General features: G+C 39.9%; 1 protein-coding gene across 5 annotated transcripts in view; it reads left to right on the forward strand.

Annotated features, from left to right (window-relative positions):
- Astn2 (astrotactin 2) overlaps positions 1 to 20,584 on the forward strand; it is a 1,021,805-nt gene that overhangs the window by 454,846 nt on the left and 546,375 nt on the right. For 4 of the 5 annotated variants that reach the window (XM_045154445.1, XM_045154453.1, XM_045154458.1 and 1 more), the window contains 3 exons: positions 12,148 to 12,232; positions 12,675 to 12,749; positions 13,513 to 13,650. In XM_045154445.1, coding sequence (XP_045010380.1) covers positions 12,148 to 12,232; positions 12,675 to 12,749; positions 13,513 to 13,650 — 298 coding nt within the window. The remainder of the gene's footprint in view (positions 1 to 12,147; positions 12,233 to 12,674; positions 12,750 to 13,512; positions 13,651 to 20,584) is intronic. The other variant, XM_045154449.1, reaches the window with a different exon arrangement.

The following is a 20,584-nucleotide window of genomic DNA, read 5'->3' on the forward strand; positions in this document are numbered from 1 at the left end:
GAGGAAGGGAAGAATGGGAAGAGGGAGTGGAGAAATCAAACTGAAATAAAGAAAGGGGTGGAATTATCAAGATGTGGCTGGATTTTCAGTGATATCCAATCTTCATATAGACCCTTAGACAATTGTTGTTTCTTGATTGTGGATTAAGAAATAAAAGGTGAGGGCTGGAGAGATGGCTTAGCGGTTAAGCGCTTGCCTGTGAAGCCTAAGGACCCCGGTTCGAGGCTCGGTTCCCCAGGTCCCACGTTAGCCAGATGCACAAGGGGGCACACGCGTCTGGAGTTCGTTTGCAGAGGCTGGAAGCCCTGGCGCACCCATTCTCTCTTTCTCCCTCTATCTGTCTTTCTCTCTGTGTCTGTCGCTCTCAAATAAATAAATTAAAAAAAAAATTAAAAAAAAAGAAATAAAAGGTGAATTGGGATTCACCTGGGTCTCTCAGAGTTTATGGTCAAGTTTTTTCACTGCACAATGAAATAACAGGCACTCACTGAGAAAGATAAGCAAAGGCCAAAGATGGAAACTGAAGCAGTGATGTTATGCAGAGACTGAAAGCTGATTTGAAAACCAGAAAGCAGAAGAGGGACAAGCAGGTGAGGGAGAGTTTCACACTAAACATGAATAAAACCAAGACTGAGATGAGCAGAGTGAAAATTAGCTGGATACAGCAGAGTGCACATATTTTGTCAAATGGCATAATATTCCAGATGGTGGGGCCTAGCAGTGACAATTATCTGGTTTCTTGGGTAAGCCCGATATGCCCTGACCATCTGCCTTCAAAGGAGGCTGAGATCAATCTGAGGAAACTCCCCTCCCCTGAAAAATAGGACCAGCATTGAATGTTGCCCCTAGCACCTCCACTTCCTCTTCATGCTTACTCGATAAAGGCTTCTGCCCCGCCCTTCTATTTTTATGGCAGGGGACACAGTGGTGGCTCTTAGCATTTAGAATATTCTGTAGAAAAGCAGTTGTCTTTTTTGCCTTAATTGTATAAATGTAATTCAATTCTAAATTCCCTAAGATAGCTGATGCTCAGGAGGGGGAAAGTACATGAATTAGTCTCTTTCTTGGAGTGAATAAACCTCCTGCAAAATGAATAATTACCTTTAACTTAATTTATTTTATATATTTCACTTCGCTGTTTCAGGTTTTGTTCATGCAGACAGCAACTGCATTATTAATTGCTGTGTACTCTGACTAGCCTAAGTATATATTTTATCCTTACAGCACTCTCATGAATAGGAGAGGACAAGCTTATGTTCCCCATCTTCTGTAGTAGAAGGATGCATTCTAGAGAGACACATGGCTTGAGTAAGACCACAAAGCAGCTTGTCAAGAATCAGAGTTCAGGGGCCCCATGTCTCATTTGCAGCCTTTAAATGGCAGTAGAGATGTGATAGATGGCCACATGGGATGATCAAGGTGTCGTTTCCATAAGAGACAGGATTGTGCTAAAAACTTTGATTTTACATGTTTTTGGTAGGGCATTATGGCTTCAAAGTTAAGCAGATGTGGGTTAAATTCCTAACCTGTTGCTTTCCTGCTGTGAAAACAGATCATTTTATTAATTTTGTTGGAGTTTCCATTTCTTCCATAGCCTATAAACTCAAAACAACATTAGCACCTACTCATAGGATGTTTCCATGAATTAAAAGACAAAAGGGCTTATCAAGCTTCAATAAGTATATTTTAGCCTTTCTCTTTTCCAGATTATGATAGACAGAGAAGTAAGACAGGAAGGAATATTGAGGCAATCTACCTCCCTTACAATATTCATAGCTGTAACAGGTGATATTTATGGAGCCTATACTGAAAATTGGGAGCTCTGTCTATTAATCGTTGAAAAGGGCAGGGATAGTGAACCTGGAAATGAGGCAACTGAATCTTAGTCAAAGACAGGAAGTGGTACAAAAGCAAAAATAAAATGAAATAAAATAAAATAAAAAACATTGATTGATAAATACATAGTTGAAATCTCTCTAAGGAACCAGTGACTGACATATTGTTTTAATAATATATATATTTATTTATTTAATAGAGAAAAAGGGAGAGAGAGAATGGACACATCAGGACCTCCAGTCACTGCAAACAAACTCCAGATATGTGTGCTCCCTTGTGCATCTGGCTAACATAGGTCCTGGGGAATCTTTTGGCTTTGCAGGTTGCCTTAACTGCCAAGCCATTCCTACAGCCTTCTGTTTTCCTTCGAATTACTTCTCTACACCCCATTCACTTGGATTCAGCCCTTGAGAATGATTATTTTTGTGTAGTGAGGTCAACGTTTTCAGGGTTTCCCTACTTATACCTGCAAAGCCAGGTCAAGTGTCTTGAGCACCTTGTAAAGCTGGTCCTGCCACCAGTGCAGCCTTTTGATTCAGGAAACAAACAAGCCTGATATTCTATGACTCACTTTTGTCTTCCTTTCTTCCATTTGGAAAACTTTCTTTTACTATATGAGGAGGCTGAACAGCTGGGGTAGCAACACAGGCTCTATCAGCCATACTTGGTGGATTCTAGTGCTGGATCCTGCATTCTTATAGCATCTTGACTTCTAGCAAGGAAGTTACTTATATCAGTCTGATAGCAGTATCCTCTCTGTAGGAGGGTGAGTGCTAGAACTTTCCTGATAGGGTCATTTGGAGGATCACAAAAACTAGCAATATGTCATGACTTCCAACTCCCTCCCCTGTGGTAGTAAATGATCATCTCATGTGCCCAATAATTATTATATATACCTTCCTTCTTCCCTGGTCTACCCCTGACCTTGGGGTACGGATCCCTGACCATATAACTAAGTACTAGTCTTTTCCTTTGGCTCAACGGCTCTTTCCACACACTTTTTTTTTTTCCAGCTCACATCCAACCTCATGCTAGTTGATGTATATTCCTCCCAGGACTCCTACCTGAATGCCAATAATTAGAAGGGTTCATGCCTGAGTCCCTACTACCTCCTATGCTATCTTCAAAGGAACAGGACGAAGCATGACAACAGTACTGAAGAAGCAAATTTTAAATCTGGACCTGAGATGCAACAACCCATGTGAAGAGGAGAAAGGGCTCAAGGTACCAGAGCAGTGAGTTCAGGAGCAGAGCTTCTGCCTAAAATGCAGACTCAGCAAACCAGGGAGGACATGCCCAGCCACACTGGGATCACAGCTCCTGGGATTCTGGCAGTGGTGGCAGCAGGAACGATGGCATCACTTATGCTAACTGAGGAATTAATATCTATGTACTCAGGAACTTCACAATTGTTTTAAATATGTTGTCTGCAGTGCTTGTGATATGAAAAGTAGGTTCAGGAGGCCCATTTTCTGATAAGAAAACTGAAGCCCAGAGAAGTAACAATTGATCCAGCCTGCTTTTTCAGCAAGTAAGAGGTCAAGGATTCAATGTCAAAATGACTTGTTCCCAGGCTGCTTTCCTTGCGAGGCAGTTGCTTTGCTTTTTACCCAATCCAGTTCATGTGAGAAGCTTAGAGGACACAGGGCTTTGAGAGGAAAAATCAGGTGACAGGGAGGAAGCCTCCTGCTCAGCAACTCCAGATCTGTGCACACTCATTAAGTGTCCTATGGCTGTCATTTGCAACCAGATGGTAGTTGACTGCTGTCCTCCTTCCATTCTAGGATGTTGTGAGATTTACACACACACGCCAAAACAAAAACAAAAGCAAACCAAAAACCATACACACCTTGCTCCATCTTTGATCATCCATGACTTTTAGAGAGTTCCACTTAACCTCCTAGACACTGATGTGCACATAATCATGCGTGTGGCTCACTCACGTGGATGAGGCTTTAAAAAGTCAGTAAAGAGATTTCAACCTGGCTGAAAGCCAGGAACAAAGGACAATGTAGTACCTGGCTGGTGGCTTCCTAGCAGCCCAGGTTGACCTACATGGTCTGCCCACCTTGACAAAGCCTGTACCAATTAGTTCTACTAGAGCCTTGATTAAGAACACTAAAGGTTCCACTGCAACTTTTCATCTCAGGGTGTTTTTGTTGTTGTTGTTGTTGTTGTTTTCCCAGAGGCATATTGATGAATAGCAATGAAAGGCCAGTAGTTAAAAGGCAGGTTTACAACTTTGTCTTGAGTGCTTTTGGTAGAAGAAATGAATCCCAAGGAGGAAAGGCACTTGCCCCAAGTCATAGGCACATTTGGTTGCATACACATCTAAACAATTGCCTTCCCTTCATGAGCTCCAAATCATATCCTTTTGGTGTTTTCACTCCCATCAAGATTCCCTGTTTTCCAAGTCCACACTCCCTAAATTCTCAAACTTCTCACTTCTCCCCCATTATCCAATCATGGGGGACATGCTGTTTTTAAGAGACAAGAATGAAATTTGACCAGGTTTGGAAGGGTGCATGGGGATCTGTGATGATTGCTTACTCATTTTACAGGGGAAAGAATGAGACAGAGACAGATAAAGTGATTTCCAGAGAGACCAGTGCTATAAAATCTAATCTTTGAACTTATGTTCAATGCTGCTATAATTATTGCATTCCTTTACTAAATACTTTTCAACATAAGTTCCATTTGCCTCCATTTCTCTCTCAGCCTCCACTCTATCCTCTTTTGACCTTGTCTCTCCCATGTATAATGTTTAATCAAGAAATGGGATAAAGGAAAACCTAAAAGGGGCTGTCTGGAGAATTGACTCAGTGAATTAAATTGCTAAATGAACTTGAGGACCTGAGTTCAATTGCCACATAAAAATATGGGCATGGCTGTACATAGCCCCCAACACAGTGATGAAAGGGGTTGAGACAGAAGCATTTCTGGGGCTTACTGATCAGTCTGTCAAAATGAAAGAAAAAAAAATGAGCTCCAGGATCAGTAAGAGAATATGTCTCAGGGAATTAAGGCAGGATACAAGAGGACATGCCACATCATTTGTAAAGAAAGAAGCATTGTTTATAGCAATGGGACCATACGTGTCTGAGGTCCATCAAAGTCTACTGCCATAATAATTCTGCATGACAAGAAGAATGCTATATTATCCATTGTGGTAACCACTGTTGGCTGTTGTTGTCATGCTTTGAGATGGAGCTCTGCTCTATATGCATTTAAGCCCATACTAAATCCAGACCTATTTTTGTACCAGCTGCTACTTGAAGGTATTTTTCTCATGACAAGAGGCAAAAGAAGTACAGGAACAAAAGGGCATCATAGAAGAATTCGTCAAACCTTGGTTCTCATCATTCTACCAACCTACTAGCCAAAGCAATATGCTAAAACTAGAAGACAAAAGGTAGAGAAGAAATTTTTCTCTTCCTATAATTGAACATGACAAAGGCACTGAAGAAAAACACTACTTTAGAGAGATGAAAACTGGGAACTTATAAGTCAGTCCAAGCTGAAAGGCTAAATTGTCTTGCAGCATGTCCTGGACTTCCATTCCTCTGAGATTTCTGTATCTCTTAAGACATCACAAGTCTTGAGAGTAGACTAAGTGGTCTGGACCTGGATGTTCCTTCCTCTGTTTGCAATCTTCTGAAACTTTCGTTCTCCAAGCCTTAACTTCATATTATTTAAAGCAGAATCAATAATGCTTTCTTAGTCAGGATTCTCTGGAGGAACAGAACCAATAAAATAAATATATATTTCAATAAGGATTTATTAAATTGGTTTCTATGATATGGTTGGATTATCCAACAATGAATATCGGGATGCTGGGTAGCCTGGGATGTAAATAGTTGCCTAGTCTATAAGGCTGGACTTGTCTCAGCAGTCCCAATCTGGTGCTGAAGGCTGCAGGATTCCTGAAGAGCTGATGGTCTTTAGTCCATATTGGAAGACTGATGTCAGCAAAGGGTGGTAGCTACAAGAGGGTATATGCACTCAACAGCAAGGGGAAGTCAGGAAGATGAAAGCAACACTGCTTTTCTCTCAGACTTCTTTATATAGGTTACTACTGGAAGGTGCTAAACACTCTGGGGTAAGGTCTTCCTCCCTCAGTTAATCCTTTCTGGAAATACCCTCCCAGATCTGTCTGCAGCCATGTCTCTTAGTTGACTGTTGATCTAATCAAGCTGACAATTAAAACTAACCATCACAAACGTTTTTCTACCAGTGATATAATAAATGCCAGAAATCATTTGCACAGAGTCAGCCTATAGTAGATAGTCAGTTAAAGCATAACATAAAAGTACTCCTTGAGGGTTGGTAAAGAAACTTGCCTGCGAAGCCTAAGGACCTGTGTTTGATTCTCTACATCCCATGTTAGCCAGACACACAAAGGTGAAGCAAGCACAGGAAGCTCAAGCATGTAGAGTGTGATTTTAGTAGCTGAAGCCCTGGAGCACCAATTCTCTCTCCTTTATCTGTCTCTACAAAAGAAATACCTCTTGGTTTATAACTACTGGGGGAAATTTAATCCAGTAACCCATCATTGCATAGGTATTATAAATTCAAGGCAACTTTCACATAAAGCATATGCATTTAAGCAGGGGTAATTGTGATGAAAAAGGCTTTACCTTTGCTTGAAGTGGAATTATAACAGCAGCAGGATAATCATTTAAATGCAAGTGGATTAGGGGTCCCTACTTCCTCCCTATCCCTTATGTCTAGGGCACAATAATTACCAAGGCAGAGCTCCTTGTTATTTTCCTTGTGGTGTGTTTACTGATAGGATATTTGTGGTGGAGACCTGACTCTGTGACTCTGGGCAAGTCACAAGTCTGAGCTTCAGTGTCCTTATTTTACAGTGATTAGTATTTAGCCTCAGTGTTAGTCATGGATGTGGTATGAAAGGATATATGTCAGCTGTCTCTCATCATCCTGCCCTGTCTTCCCCATCATGTGCCTAATACTGAGCTGTGTTTCCCTAGCCCAGAGGTAAAAAAAGGCACACTGTGGCCCATTTCTAGTCAGATTGGGAAGAAAGCCATGCTCAGTACCCAAAGGGGCCCAGGGAGATGTCTTACCTCATTAACCATGAGAAAAAGAAAAAAAAAAAGGCTCAGAGGCAAAGCAATATGACCTAACACCTATAAGTGCATATATAGGAATTGAATCCAAAATAAGATGTTTCCAAGGGCCCACCATTTCACCAGTACATTAGCCATTAGTAATCAACAGGAAAGCACTGTCCCTCTTGAAGTGATATAGAAGAGTGCTGCATAAGATGATCCCAAGTGGTGCATAATCGAGGGTTCTGTTGTTTTTACCTGGGCATTTATGAAGTAAGAATGCATGTAACATAAAATGAGAATTCAATAAATAGGACTTAGGAGACAGTAAGAGTAAATATTTTAAAGCCAACACATATCAGCTATAGCTGATGAGACAGAGTTCTAGTAGCTGGCATGATGGAAAGTCACTTAATTAAATTCCCTTATGGGAACCACTTTAATGAAGATATTAAACCCTTTTTGGCCTGTATTATTAACCACATATAAATGTGTGTCTTTAATGTGCTTAAGGATACTTCAAATTCATTTTGCTTTTTTTATAATACCTGTGTGAAAATGTAATATTCTCATTATAGGAAACTCAAATGTGTCAGAGGAATAAAAAGGACAAAAAAAAAAAAATCCTAGCAAAGGCTTCAAAGTGCACTAGAGGAGTTATACTACTAAAACAGAAGAATAAACAAGCAGTGGTTCTCATGACCAAGAGCCTTGGGCTCTAATTCTGGCTGGCCCAGAAGTTAGTCCAGGAATTTTACCAATGCCCTTTCCTCTGAGCTTTACCTTCCCCTTCTGAAAAATGAAGCCAGGAAGATCTGAACTAAAGGATCTTTAAGGGCCTCTCTTGCTCTGATGTGAGATAGAATTTTATTTCAAACATTTCATCAGCACTTAAGTTTATAGTCTCTGCTTTGTTGGCAAATACCTGTCACCTATGGAAGTTTCTTTTATTCCTCAACAAAGCCATCATTCTAAATGAACTCAGCCTGAATTCATGACAATTTATATGCTCACTAACTCATCAATCCATTCATTAATTCAACAAGTGAGTAACTATCACTTACTGTCCTATTTTCTGTGATATAGTATGGCCAAACAATCACAAACTTTTAGTTTAGTGTGGAAAATAGACAAATAAAAAACATTTCACTATCCTACCTGTTGTGAAATGTGTTCCTTCTCTTATTTTACATTGACTGGCTGAATGTTTAGAGTCAGGGTCTAAGATGCAATTCTAACAAGAGAGGTGGGATGATGGCTCCTGGCAAGGAGCTTCCAAGCTAGCACTGTTAGGAGTGAAGGAGCATTGTCCTTTATGTTTATATTACTGTTCTAACACATGCTCCAGGAAAGCTGTTCTTTGACAGCCTGGTTGTTTCAGGCATGTAGATGCAGAGTTGGGGAAAAGAGGTACCTAGGAAAGGGGTTAATAACCCTTAGTTGTAGCTGTCAGAAGTTTTTCCTCTTTCAAGAAGGAAATGCTTAGTTGCAAACAGTGGAGAGTTTGCTGAATCAGCCAAATAGGAAAGGGAGGTCAATAAAGCCAATAGCCATGGCATTGATGGAGATGTTGCCAAAGACATCCATCCCACATCTAAGAGTAATCACAGCTGAGTCTAAAACAAATAGTTCAGAGAGCAGAGGTTAAGGATTCAGAAACACAATGCAAACTGCTAAATCTTGATGCTCAGAATTGATGGACATTTAATCCAATGTTCTTTTATACAACTGAGAGAACTAAGGGCTAGGTAGGGGAAATTATTTTTGCCCAAGGACTGTCTTGAAATGAAAGATAAAGTAGAGGAAACTAATATATTGATCATCAACTCTTGTCAACCTGAGTTATGCCATCATCTCTTCAATATGCCAATTTGTATTTATACTTGCTCTGTGAGATAGAGACACTGCTATCATCCCCAGTCTTCCACTGAGAAGACTGAGGTCAACAAAGTGAAGCACTTTGCCAGTTTGCCCCAGGATTGCACAACTCTACAGAGAGAATGTAGAAACTGAGCTGTGGTTTGTCTTCCTGTTTCCAGCATTGTGGGCTTTCCTTCTACCTATTTCCTATTCTCCAGGCAGCCTTGTGTGGTCCCCTAGGGTGGCTGTTTCTCATTTGCAAAATACATATTTGTTGAATAATGAGTGACAGTAATTAATGATCCATCTGAGTCATGGAAAACTTGTTTAGTAAGCACACATGGAAGAAAGAAAAAATGTACCAGTGCCCTTCAGCTGAAGAAATTCTCATTGTCATCAATATTCCTCCAAAAAACACACTGGGGGGTGGGGGGGTGCTTAGAGAATGAATGCCACCCTTTCCTGAAGAGTGATAGGAGCTAAAGGAGTTTCCTCCTTGGCCAGTGCACTTTGACCTCCTGACTCTTTGCTGGGAGTAACCATTTTACCTTTCCCATTATGAATCATGAGTTCTGTGTCTTTTGGCAGATCATAAATCAGTTCTGGGAGTCTCGAGGACAAATCCCAGGACTTTTAATCTTTAATATTAGACGTGTTTAAAGTGGTGAATATTTCATGAAGAAGCTGTTGCATTTTAAAACATCGTTAGTGAGCCCTACTCCTCCTCCATTGGTAAATTACTGCCATACAAATGCAAGACTCTCAACCCTTTCCCTCAATTTCCCTTACCTCCAGAACAGTCTGTTAGGTCCTACATACTCACAGCACACCCACTACCCACTCAGTGGACCACCCCAGGCATCATGATGGAGGGGAGGCTTACAGAGAGTGGTGCTGTCTGCAAATAACTCCCAGGGCTCAAAGGAGAAGAAAGGTAGATTTCTCTATTCAATCCCTCCTCTCCTTCAGCAAGCTTGTCAGTATTTCAGAACCCATTTGTGACCAATTCTTTTTTCTTTAATATTTTGTTTATTTTATTTGAGAGTGACAGACAGAGGGAGAAAGAGGCAGATAGAGAGAGATGGAGAGAGAGAGAGAATGGGTGTACCGGGGCCTTTAGCAACTGCAGACAAACTTCAGACATGTGTGCCCCCTTGTGCATCTGGCTAACGTGGGTCCTGGAGAATCGAGCCTCGAACCAGGGTCCTTAGGCTTCACAGACAAGCACTTAATTGCTAGGCCATCTCTCCAGCCCTGTAACCAATTCTTTATGCCAAATTCACTAACATTTCATTTTGCCTAATATATATGAAGCTCAGGCTATTTGACAATCATTTGCTGAATTATGACCATACAAAATTAAGACACAGTAGAACACATAGAATGAGTTGAAGGATTGTTTGTTTCATTCAGAATGCTTCATATAAGGTTAAATGTATAAAATTCATAATTAATTACCCAAATAGGAAACTTATTTGATAAATATAAATATTCTGAAAAGAGTAGTTATGGATAAGTTTCAGAACCTGCACTACCTAGTGTCTTGTTATCATGTTGTTTGTTGTGTTACAAATTTCAGAAAAATACTGATTTGTAAATTACATTCTTGTAAATAGCTTAGGCTTTTTGAGAACAAGTACCTTGACTCACAGCTTCAGCAAATTCTTCAATGGAACAAAGATGAGAGGAAGGTTTTTTATTTTAATTTAATTTAATTTTATTTTCATTTTTTCTGAGACCTGCTTAAAATAAGTTGTGGTAATTTGAACATATGCCCCCATTGATTCAGGTGTTAAAATTGAACTTGTAACTTGGATCTCCATCAGCTTTGTTGGAGGAGGTTTCACTGTGGGTGGATCTGAAATCCCACTCAAAGGTATGCGAAGAGGTTTGAGCTGGAGAGTCCCTGCTTGCTGCTCTTGGTGTTTGCTGAATGTTTTGGATGTTTCTTTTGTTTGAGTCTATGACAGGGGCAGGGGTAGCATCTTTCACCATTGATGGAAATTCCCCTGGAATATACACTTGAATATATACTTTTCTCCCATAACTGTGTCTGGTTGGGTACTCATCCCAGCATTGTGGCACTTTATACGATATAAGTTTTTCACTGATTCCAGAACTTGTTGTTTTTGTGATCCCCAGCAATTAATTCTCTGATCTCTGCTCCCCCAGAGGACTGGGCTACAGATTTGCATGTCTGTATGTGGGTGCTGGGAAATTGAACTCAAGTAGTCTCTGGACCCCTCAGGCTCTCATGCTTGTGTGGGAAGTGTTCTTTCCCACGGAGCCAGCTCTTTGCTGCCCCTATTTTATATTTTAATAGAACCTATTTTTGGTAAAGCATCTGTGAATGTTCCACAAATATACCTTTGAGGGGAAAAGTAACTAATTGAATCAAAAACAATCTCCCACACTAAGAAGTACACAGTGAAGCAGAAATGATTAATATCCAGAGGCAAGCAGAGAGATGTTTTGAAAACCCCTGTAGAATTTTGAAATCTGAAGACATACAGGAAAAGAAGATTTAAGCTGCCCAGCTGAAATGCACTTGACCAACAGGAGAACATATTTAAAGCTAGTGAGCACTCCTACAACATGGACAGGAAATAAAAGATAAGGATGTATGAATGCAAAAACTAAAAGAGAATGGAAGAGAAAGATAAGAAGAGAGGAGGGAAAAATGATAAAAGGCAGCAGTGGCAGGAGAGAGGAAAACATAATTAACAGTGGTTGCCTGGGGGAGGAGAGAGTCACTGTCTTCCATGGTGAACCACTGGTCAGAGATGAGAGAAGAGAGTACACTGAGGCTGAGGGGAATAGAGAAGATAATGAGGGGTATACAGGATCAGAATTCAATATGCATGTGTGAAAATTAAATTTTAAAAGGATGACAGACAAGAGGCAAAAAAAAAAAAAAAAATTCCAAAAAGGAAATCAAATTTCTTTAAAGCAGTGATGTATGACTTAGGGTTTGTGGATGATTAAGACTTGCTTATCCCTTTGGAGAGAATTCAATGTTCTTCTAATGTTTGCACATCTTATCACTTATTTTATTTGATGTTGTTGAAAATAGGCCTCCTGTTAGTAGTGACCTGATATTTCTTATTTTCCTCATCAAGTTGTTAGATCCTTTTAGTCACTGAGTAATATCCTGTCATCTCTGGTTCCTGGGCATTGGCTTATGAATTTGGTAATTTGTAGCCAATATTTATTGGATGAAGGTATGAGTGAATGATGAAATGATTTAATACACACATAATCTCCTTGTCACCTAGGCAAAGCACCCAGTTCACTTTGTATTTCAGAAAAGGAAGGCCACCAGGGAATAGCGTATGTGTACAAACCGAAGCTCACTAGACCCTTTTCTCTTGGCTTGCAGGAGAGTGCAGCTGTCATGAAGGTTACGCCCCTGATCCTGTTCACAGACACCTGTGTGTACGTAGTGACTGGGGACAGAGTGAAGGGTGAGTGTCCCAGGCATCAGGATTGGGAAGTGGAGGAGCCATCTACAAAGAAGACTCTTTCTCTATGCTAAGCCCACTGGGAAGTGAAGTCTATTTCTCCACTGTATCACATCCAATTGTAGAGGCACATGGTTGATGGCTGTCCTAGTCACAAACCATGATACTTAAGTATCATATCCAAATATCAAGTAATCAATAAAATGGACTGTGGAGAAATTGGATTTTGGACATAAACTCAAAAATAGATAAATGAACTTAATAAAAGTGCCAAGTCCTTCTGTAAAATGGAGATATTGCTTTATAATGTAAAATGCCATGCCTAATAACTGCTTCTGTGAAACTCAATTGTTTGTAGAACTGTTCTCAAAATAGTGCTCAAATATGCTGCCCCCTTGCTTCTTATTAATGCTATCTCCTCTCTCCCTTTTCATTCTTTCCACAGACCTTGGCCTTATACAACACTTGAGAGGGGCTATGATTTGGTAACAGGAGAACAAGCCCCTGAAAAGATTCTCAGGTTAGTTGACTGTCTTATTTGGGGTGTGCTATGGGAGAGAAGTCAAAAAAAGAAAGTGTGTTATTCATCCTCAAAATATTGATGCTGTGCTACACTGAGCCACACTGTGTACAAAAGAAATTTCGTTGGCACCAATGCTCCATTATGGCCCAGGTTGCTATGGGAATACAGTTCCTATTTGACTAGCTTCTAGACTTACAGACTCAGGTGCTTGAACTGTAGGAGACATTTTAGAGTATCTAGTTGAGTAGCTTAAAAATATTCTATAACCAGAGAATCTCCTTCCACTATCTCCACAAAATCTTGTGTAAAACATCAGTATTTAAGCAGATAAATATTAAGTACATTAAGTGGCATATCTGGGAACCAGCTATTAGTCTGAATTGATTTGAAGTCTGTGCTCTTAACCTCCGTGTCAGACTGTTCTTGCTGAGTTGGCAGTCACTTATGGGATCCCCACTGGGCATTAGGACTGTGGCGGATGTAGAAATGAAATAGCATCATCTTCAGAGCCCACCAGTCAGAACATAACAACAAAAAAAATCAATAATGCAAAGCAACACATAGCTAAATGATGAGTGTACTTGAGCAATAACAACTCACACCTGGGAAAATCTGGCTGATATTATGCCTTGGGGAATGTTGGGGACTTGGTTGGGTGGGAAAGTGAAAAATGTCCTAGAAGGGAAGGGAGGAGGGTACCCCCTTTCTGTTTGCTGTGTGCTTCCCGGGGAGTTCCCCAATGTAAACTCTTACATTACAGGTCTACTTTCAGCTTGGGCCAAGGCCTCTGGCTTCCGGTCAGCAAAAGCTTTGTGGTTCCACCTGTGGAGCTGTCCATCAACCCCCTGGCCAGTTGCAAGACCGATGTGCTTGTTACCGAAGACCCTGCAGATGTCAGGTAGGGAAGTCAACTACAGGACTCTATGCCAATAGGAGCCCTGGAAATCTTTCTGTTTTTGAATCACAGAAGTGTCTGTGAAGTAGGAATTTCTGTACTGTTGATAGAGGCAGACTGAAAAATCTACCTTACTGTAAACTCCTGGTGTCATCTTACATTGTACAACAATGTCTTAAATTTTATCCTTATTGTTCTCCATTTGTGTTATTATAAGCTATAAGGGAGTGTGGCATATTATCTTATTATGAGATGATGAGTGAGTTAAACATATAGAAATCATTACTTAGTGTTCATTACTTAGTGTATTAGAGAGTAATGAAAAGTTAAAATGAGGAGCACAGAATGTTTTCTATTGTAAGGATGGACTTTGGACTGATCCATGAGACCTAAGTGCCCAAAATATAAAATACTTTTGTTTTCTGGCTGACAAAAGAATAGAGGCTGCATTTCTTCTTATATGTCTTGAACCTTTCAGCTAACTTCATTATAGGCTTAATCTGCTGTGTTCCAATTAGTTGCTTACACATCATGTTGTCCCATTATGTGGAATGTCTTTCAAGGTCAAAAAATAACGTATTTTAGTTTTACAATCCACAGTTCCTAGTACATATTGAACATCTACTAAATGCCTATTGATTTAATTAAGCCAGGGGTCTTAGATCTGATCCAAGTACAAGTCTGAGGCTTTCTAGTGGAGAGTGGTTTACCTTTCCCAGTTTTATAAAAGGAAACCTAGAAATTTTGATGACACCAAAAATGAATTCTGTCTTAATTATGACAGTGAATTGCAGACAGCATATTGGTTTGTGACCTTATATTAAACATAGTCCCCAGCTGGACATGGTGGTGCACACCTTTATTCCCAGCACTTGGGAGGCTGAGGAAGGAGGATTGCAATGAGTTCAGGGCCAGCCTAAGACCACATAGTGGATTCCAGGTCAGCCTGGCCTAGAGTGAAATCCTACCTAAAAAATTTTTAAAAATTGAAAAAAACAAAAGCCCTTATGACTGCCTGTTATCTTACCACTCAACAACTCTCTTTGCCTTATTCTGAATCAAGATATTAGAACATCTATGGTGTCTTGTTAGAAATCCTCAAGAATCAGCTTTCCTGATTTATGTAATATTTAATGTTTTTAAAATATTTTATTTTTTACTTATTTGAGAGAGAGTGGGGAGGGAGAGAATGGGCACACCAGAGCTCCCAGCCATTATAAACAAACTCCAGATGTCTGTGCCACCAAATTAGGCTTACATGGGTACTAGAGAACCAAACCTGGGTCTTTAGGCTTCAAAACCAAGCACCTTAGTTACTAAGCCATTAATTTATTTGTGATATATTGATTATTTATTAAAAGATTGCACTATTAGACCCCCTTACCCATACCTAAATTCTACTGAGGGTGTTTTTCAGTGGAGTTATTGATATTCATCATGGGGATCAAGAGGCCTCAGTCTGTCTCTGGAGTGGGGGAAAGATACAGTGCCTCAGGCTATTTCCAGTGGCCCCATGGCTCTTACCATCTTTCCACCCCCTCTTCTGTAGTAATGTTCCCTAAGTCGTGTTGAGCAAGATAGGGATCTGGTTTTCTCTTTCTTTCTCTGTAACCTTTGGATCTCTGTTTTGATGAGGTTTGAGTGACCACAGTGTCTGTCACCACCTTCCTTGAACTGGTTTTCAGGCTAGCCATGAGAATGGCATTTGTGTCATTGCTTCATCTGTAGTGACTTCTGGGCCCAGGCAGATGAGGTGAAGGTTACCCATCTCATGATAGACAGTTGGCACTCTGTTCCTGATGGATTGATGTATCCTGGTTCTCCCCTGTATTTTCCATCATCTGTAAGATAGAACAGATTCTCCAACAAAGGGCGAGAACAGTTTGAATTAAGGGAAATAATATTGGTTATTAGAGAGACTTATTGATATGTATGTCCACTTTTCCTAGTTGAAGAGCACTGGAGGTTCTCTCTAGAGCCTACTGGCTCCCTATCCTAGGGAATCTGGCTTGGTTCCCAGAGCCAGACATAAGTTCTCCCCCACAGAGAGGGCTACATGTCTAACTCACAAGCAGTTGGGTATCTGCGTCAGTTCTGTGCCACTATTGCACAAGTGTGTTCTTCCTGTGTGGCTGGTTGATGTCGTATCTGGTAGAACCTCCTGCTTAGTCCATCTGTTGGCAACCGTTACTTCTCTAGCGGCTCTCGTAGCGTGTTCCAGCATTGTGAGTACTAGCCAAGAGGGAACTGGATTCCTTCTCACTTCTACCATGACCACTTGGAGTCTTGTGGCTGCAGGCTGGGGTGTCTTCAGCAACAGGGACTTACCTTTTAGGTTTTACAGATAACTGTTACCAAGAGTTTTGGCAATGGCCTATCTTATTTTGGGGAACTCATGTCTCTCAGACCAACAGCTCACTGTAGAGGGAACCCAATTCTGGCCCTGGGAATTACCAGTCAGAGCTCATGGTTTAGTGTTATGCTTTCATCACGTTTAACTGGGCTCTTCAGTTTGGGTCACCCTCTCCCTTATTGATGGTAATGATTTATAAATTGTTATTTAGGAAAAAGGTTTGTATAGAATTGATTAATGTTACCATTAGTGTTGTGTATGCCCCCCATGCCCTCTTGTACTCCAGAGGCCTTTTCTTTTTTTTCTTTCTTTTTTTTTCTTTTGGTTTTTCAAGGTAGGGTTTTATTCTAGCTCAAGCTGACCTGGAATTCACTATGTAGTCTCAGGCTGGCCTCAAACCCATGGCACTCCCCTTACCTCTGCCTCCCAAGTGCTGGGATTAAAGGTGTGTGCCACCACGCCCTGCTTTCTTTCTTTCTTTCTGATGAGCATTGACTTATTGTCAATTAGTCCTTCATCCCCTCCCACCATATTTCTCCTTCTCCCTAGATTCATTCTAGTATCATGTCCCTACTCTTGACATTTATAATGGCTTACAATTAACTGATGCTAGCTAATACAGGTTAGAAACCACATATGAGAGAGGAGATATGGCATTTGACTTTCTGAGCCTGTGTGACCTTGCTAAACATGATTTTTCCAAGTCCATCCATTTGCCTGCAAGTGTGATCATTTCATTTTACTTATTTTTATTATGTCACCTCTCACTTAGAAGAAGCTTAAAATGTTTTTCCTGCATATTAGTGTTTCTTAACAGTGGTTATTTGAAATTAGATTAATAAAGAAATAGCATTTAGAGAACAAAACAGTAATTACTAAGAAATAAATAAAATGTTATTACAAAAATACACACAAATTGATACATGAAGGTGAACATCATTTCTGTTCTATTTATAGAGCTAAAGTAGATGAAGCCTGAATAAATCATGTTAAAGTCTCTCAGCATTCCATATTTTAAAGGTAGAACAAGGAATATCTGGTAGAAGAACAATTCTCAAAGAGCCCTAATGACCTTGTCTGAAATCAACGGGAAGGTAGTCTCTGCTGAATTTCCACAGCCCTGTACTGTTGACATTGAACTTGTGATTTCAGTGAAAGCGCAGAAGATACTGCTGTCAGGTGGGCTAAAGATCACTCACTGTGGCATCGCAAAGGGTCTAGTGAGAATATCATTTCTACTGTGTGAGAGAAACATGATTTCAGTTAAATTTAACACTCTAGGTGCCCATTTTTTGTTTTAAAATGAGGATATAAAAATGTCTGCTTCACTAAATATAATAATGGCTTACAACGTATGTTTTAAATATTTAACTAATGCAATTTCTTTCCATTTTTATATCAGTCCTATGAGACAATGCTATTATTGTACTCTATTCACTAGCCAAAAATAAATAAGCAGCCAAACAAATAACTTAAGGCATAGATGATGTTCTTATTGGCACATGAGTAAGCCAAGCTTCTGCCTCTGATCTGCAAGGGAGGAGACAAGATTATAGTCATCCCATGAGAAATGGAAATTTCCAAGGTGCACTAAAAAGCCTGTGTGGCATGGTCTTTTAGAGAATTATTAAGTTCTAATCAGGTGCTATGTTATAAATAAGAGATCATAATTACAGATAGCCAATATTACTGACATGGAGTCACAACAAAGAGATGAAGGAAGATTTGTGGACAAGCAGAATCAAAGGAAGAAAATGGTTAACATTGTGTTAGGGTTAGAGGACAAAACATGGAGGAGTACTGCAAGCTGATTTTCTGATTCTAAGTCTGGAATAGATTCTTGGGAAAGTATGGAATCTCACACAACCAGAGGCAGGAGAACTGTGGCCCAGAATGTGGGCCAACTTTAAAATAACTAATAGTGAGCATTCATATCTGTGTCATGGAATATGTTAGTATGGCCCTTGGGATAAACTGTTGAGCACTATCTACTAAAGCTGCATGTATGCAGACCTTCTAAGATGCCCATTCTATCCCTAACAGTATATGCAACTGAAACATGCAGACATACCACAGGTGATAACTACAAAAATGCTAACTTGTAGAAGTGACAAAAAAAAAAGGCCTCATCAGTGTTCAAAAACAAACAAATAGATAAATTTATTATAGACTAATCATACATAGGAATATTATTAAAGAGGAAAATGAATTAACACATTAACCATGTGGTTTATCATGGATGAATCTCGTGAATACAGTATGGAGTTATAGACAGTGAAAACCATATAGATTTATAACACTAGCTAGATTCCTTAGTGAAAAGTAATTTTGCTATTACAAAAAAGTCTGGTATGACTTTGGGGAGATGGAGGAGCAATGACTAAAGGAAAAGTGATGGGATTGTGTGACACTACTATTTTTGCTGCTTTGATCTCCATGATCTTACATAAACCTTTTTTTGTTACTTAACGTCAATCAAATTGCACATTTTTCTGTAGGCATGCTCCATTTTAATTTAGTGTAAAATTCACTATCTAAAGTTATAAGCTGTGTAGTTCAGTGGAGTCATCTGAGTTCTAATCTCCACCCCACTTGCTTTCCATGTGAGCTTTTCTGGCTGTGTTTTCTTTTATGCATAGTAAATACAATTTTTTATATAATACAAGGGAGAAATGGTGATTAAAGACATATATATGTTTCTTACTTTGAAAAATGTTAGCTCTCTAGGGGCACTAATCACTATGATTGTTGTGGTAGCATAATGGATTTTGTCTTCTTCTTCAAAAAATCTTTCTTCATCCCTTTACTAAAAGGCAATAGCCAATTTGATGATGTTTTTTAAAAATCAATCATACTACAGCACTAAGACTTTTACTAAGCCCTGTGTTACAAGGTTTGGGGAAGATGTAAATAAGTAGCTTCATTCTATTATAGTATGCCAGGCCTATAGTCTAGTGCTTATAAACACTTTCATGGAATGAATGGGAAGTCACATGTGGGGTGGGCATAGACTGCTTTGAGAAACTGGAAATGAAAGATCACTATTTTCAGAAGAGAGAATGCTATTAATTAAAAGCAAGTTGTGGATAACATTTGCCTGGGTAGAATCTGTGGTTTGAAGGGAGGCTTTCAAGTCGGATAGTCTGAACAAGAGCCCTCTCCCTGGAGACCTCCTGTTCCCCAGTCTGCCCCAACAGGTGGCTGCTAGGAATGAAATCTTTTAGCACTGAAGACACTAATGACGCCGGCTACAAAAGTAGAGGAGCGGAATTCCATATGGATTACTTTTGATTCTGTAAAAAAGAATAGATGTGCACCCCTCCTGTGTGCCAGGCAGTGTGCCAGGTACCCCAGGAATACAGATATCAATAAGGCCTACCTTTGTTTTTTTTTTTTTTTTTTTTTTTTTCTGCTTTTGGAGTCATGTGGCTTAGCAAGGAGTATGATACAAGAAACTGACTCAAAAGATGAAATAAAAGTCACTTGTGGAGAGGGAAGCATGGCAAACAACGTTACTGGCTACATACTGGGCCTTCTTCATGATTTCACCTGGATCTGCCTCTGCTTAGAGGAGAAATGTGAGAATAGCTATTAAAGTTAGAATGATAATCATTCACAAAGCCCAGCGTTTGCTGCTCCTTAGTGAATTTTCTATGATATTAATCAATGAAAATGAAATGGTGAAACGCTGTTAATTCCTGAACAATGACAAAAGAATAATAGGATATTAGAATGCAACTAGCATTGCTCACTTGGTGGTAGTTTTTCCTATTTAATTCATCCTGAGTAGAATTAAGAATGCCTCTGAACACCTATTGTATGGCAGAACTAAGTATTAGAGATATACCAAAAAAGACAAGGCTCTTGGTGTATTGGATTACACAAAATCAGATCAAAAAAAAAAAAAAAAAGAGGATGGAGGACAAGGGCATGGCAGAAAGAAGGTGTAATGGTGGAGGTGGTCAAGCACACCTAGAGTTTAGAGATGAGAACATGAGTCTCATTTTGAAATATTCAGGATGCCACAGGCCACTAACTCTTAAAATGTGGTCCTAGGGTTAGCAGCATCAGAGTTTTCAAAATACCTTTTAGAAGTGCAAATTCTTACTAGGCTGGGGAGACAGCTCAGTGGTTAATGGTGCTTGTGCGCAAAGCCTGGTGACCTAGCTCAGTGCCCAGGTAAGCCAGAAGCACAAAATGCACATGTGTCTGGATTTTACTTCCAGTGCCTGGAGGCCCTATCCCTCTCTCTCTCTCTTTCTCTCTCTCTCAAATAAATAAGTAGAAAACAAAATATACTAATTCTCAGATTGCATCCGAGATAGACTAAAAATGACCCCAAAGGTATCGGATCATAATCACTAAATCTTGAAAATATTATCTAATTTGAAATAAAGCTATATGTAGATGTTATTAAGAATGACCATGGGCTGGAGAGGTGGCTAAGCAGTTAAGCATTTGCCCGTGAAGCCTAAGGACCCTGGTCTGAGGCTTGATTCCCCAGGACCCACGTTAGCCAGATGCATAAGGGGGAAGCACACATCTGGAATTTGTTTGCAGTGGCTGGAGGCCCTGGTGTGCCAA

This window comes from Jaculus jaculus, chromosome 1, assembly GCF_020740685.1.
Source record: "Jaculus jaculus isolate mJacJac1 chromosome 1, mJacJac1.mat.Y.cur, whole genome shotgun sequence".
In the NCBI taxonomy this organism is placed as follows: domain Eukaryota; kingdom Metazoa; phylum Chordata; class Mammalia; order Rodentia; family Dipodidae; genus Jaculus; species Jaculus jaculus.